The sequence below is a fragment of the Aedes aegypti genome, chromosome 3 (assembly GCF_002204515.2).
Source record: "Aedes aegypti strain LVP_AGWG chromosome 3, AaegL5.0 Primary Assembly, whole genome shotgun sequence".
In the NCBI taxonomy this organism is placed as follows: Eukaryota; Metazoa; Arthropoda; class Insecta; order Diptera; family Culicidae; genus Aedes; species Aedes aegypti.
In genome coordinates, this window is record NC_035109.1 from 352,706,869 (window position 1) to 352,709,507 (window position 2,639).

The 2,639-nt window shown below is 41.9% G+C and overlaps 1 protein-coding gene across 1 annotated transcript; it reads left to right on the top strand.

Annotated features, from left to right (window-relative positions):
• The first annotated feature begins 1,010 nt into the window (after nt 1–1,010).
• On the top strand, nt 1,011–2,639 carry LOC5568270 (venom serine protease). The gene is made up of 3 exons (XM_001657917.2): nt 1,011–1,663; nt 1,726–1,828; nt 1,889–2,639. The coding sequence occupies exons 1-3, from the start codon at nt 1,199–1,201 to the stop codon at nt 2,524–2,526; spliced, it is 1,206 nt and encodes a 401-aa protein (XP_001657967.2). The 5' UTR covers nt 1,011–1,198; the 3' UTR covers nt 2,527–2,639.

A 2,639-nucleotide genomic window follows, 5' to 3' on the forward strand; every position in this document is an offset into this window, starting at 1 on the left:
CCAACTTTTCTGGAGCAGTTGAGAATGCCGCTAATTACTTTCCGATATATTCCTCGATGTAGGATGTCCTTTCCATGCTTCTTAACAAATGCTTTCAATGCTTCTCGATGGATGCTTCTCAAGCCTATCTATGGATGGAAGCTATCCAAGTTTTTCGATTGAAGCTTTTCTGGCTCGCTAATATATTTTTTTTTCTAAGTTCTCAAAGAAAGCATTTTAAACTTTTGAACGGAAGTTTTCCACGCTTCTGTTAGGAGGCATTCCGATTTTATAGAAGACAAAGCTCCAATATGAAAGGTTCTCGAATTTGTTGATCAGACAAAGCTGATAATCATGAAATTTTCAATCCAAGAAATAGAATGCAATTCAAGAAATAGAATGCAGATTGGAGAAACCGATGATATCATCAACATAGGGAGAAATATCGAGATGTAGGTTTGTACCAGCCAACATTATTCAGGCGTCGTTAACAAATTACGTAATGCTGGAAGGGAGAGGGTAGGCTTAAGCTTTACGATCTACACAAAATATTAAAACTTTTCAAACAAAAAGCTTTACGAAGGAAGGGAGGTGGCCAAAACTTTCCAATTTTAGCGTTATGTAATAAATGGATGCTTCCTTAGCATATCAGTCATAGACTCGACTTCAAGTCTATCACTGGATACTCAAAAGATACGTGGCACCTGTCCATATTTCCACATTGGCCAAATATACTGATATAAATGTTTTTTACGCAGATAACACCTAAGATATGTGTAAACAAACAGTTTTCTGTATCATCTACATTATCTTCATATGAACAGTAAGGAAGGTTTATAGCGCTAAATAAAAACAGGCGTCTTTCAAACACAAAAATGCTATAGTGGCGATTCTCTGTACTGAACAGCGCAATATTGTGAAGATCCGTAATGCAACTTATCTGCAGCATAATTCGAAAACAAGGTCCTCAAACAATCAGTCCCAATGTCCTCCACCAAGCACTTGTACATAAGCAAAGATATCCATCTCTCCGTCAGATCAACGGATCGCATTATACACCGTGACTGAGTCTGGAGAGCAGTAAATACCGCTGAAAAATAAGCTATCTTGGAGCGTACTGTTTGAACAACTGTCCATCAATATTCGCAATAGGTTTATCATTTAAATTCGATAAGAAGCGGTTTGCCAATCGAAATTAGTAACTGAAACTATCTGGTTGATGGTCAAAAAAATGTGGTGGCTTTTAAAGTTGATTGGTTTTTTGGTGTTATTTGATTTGGGGCATGGGCAAAATTACGCCGGTTGTGATTACACATACAGTTACAGCAGCTACTCAGTGGGCTACATCCAATCACCCAAGTGGAGTAACTTCTACGCCCCTGGAACGAACTGCCGGTTCACGATTCAGGCTCCACCGAGACACTATCTCTATGCTCAGTGCTATGATATGTATCTGCCTGCGACCTACGGGTGCTACTACGACAAGCTGTTAGTGTCTTTGACCGGAGATTCCACCCTAAGTGGATCTCAAATTTACTGTGGATCGACTCCGTTCGACGTCGCTTCAAATGGAAATAAACTGGTGGTAGCACTTCAGACGTCTCAATCCATGAATGGGGGTGGACGCTTCCGATGTCAAATCACTGCCATTCCGGTAAAGTGCAACTGTGGTAGTCGAAAGACGGTGAGTTTTTGAATTATTGTGAGATTTGAGCTCGTAGTTCAATAATCTAATTTTCCACGTAGCCACTGATAGTGGGAGGGCAACGCACTCAAGCAAATGAGTTTCCAATGATGTCTGCTATTATCGACTTATCATCCAAGTCACTTGTGTGTGGAGCTACAGTCAGTAAGTAAGCTTAATGTTTCCATTTGAGAATTGAGTCAAAAATTGTTTTCTGATCAACAGTTACCAATCGGCATGGTCTAACGGCTGCGCACTGTATCGTTGGAAGATCGATCACCAACAGTGCACTGCTAGTAGGAGATCAGAACATGAATTCCGGCTCAGATACTCCTTATGCCAAACTGATGAGGATTTCAACCTTCACTGTTCACGGTCAGTACAGCGCCAGTACTAAGACTAATGACATTGCCTTAGTTCGGACGGTGGATGAAATCATCTTCGATGCTGGAGTCAGTCGAGCTTGCCTCCCATACATCTACGCTGGAGCGACATTCAACAACGTCTACCTAGAAGCCCTCGGATGGGGAACGTTGGACTTTGGTGGTCCTCAGGCAACAGAGCTTCAGAAGGCAAGCCTCCAAGTAATGAATCTAACAACCTGTCGCAGTCAACTGTCGGGTATGAATTCGGTTCAAGACAGCCAAATCTGTACTTATACTCCCGGAAAGGACAGTTGCCAATATGATTCCGGTGGTCCATTGCTTTACACTGACCCATCCGGCGGAACCGTCTACGCCATCGGCGTCATCAATTATGGCATCACGTGCGCTTCCAAGTACCCCAGCGTGAGTGCCCGGGTCGCTTCCTATCTCAGCTGGATCGAAACCAACACCGGGTACGACTTCTGCGAGAAAGTGTAATAAAAATGCACATTCTACACAGCCGAGAAACGAAAATAAAAAAAACACAAGAAATAAAACACGACAACGGAAATAAAAAGCATTTGCTGTGTTAAAAGTGCTTTTAAAAATAA

Coding starts and splice junctions, on each gene's coding strand:
- LOC5568270 (XM_001657917.2), top strand. CDS start 1,199: ATGGTCAAAAAAATGTGGTGGCTTTTAAAGTTGATTGGTTTTTTGGTG. Junction 1,664..1,725: donor ACTGTGGTAGTCGAAAGACG/GTGAGTTTTTGA, acceptor TTTTCCACGTAG/CCACTGATAGTGGGAGGGCA. Junction 1,829..1,888: donor TGTGTGTGGAGCTACAGTCA/GTAAGTAAGCTT, acceptor TCTGATCAACAG/TTACCAATCGGCATGGTCTA.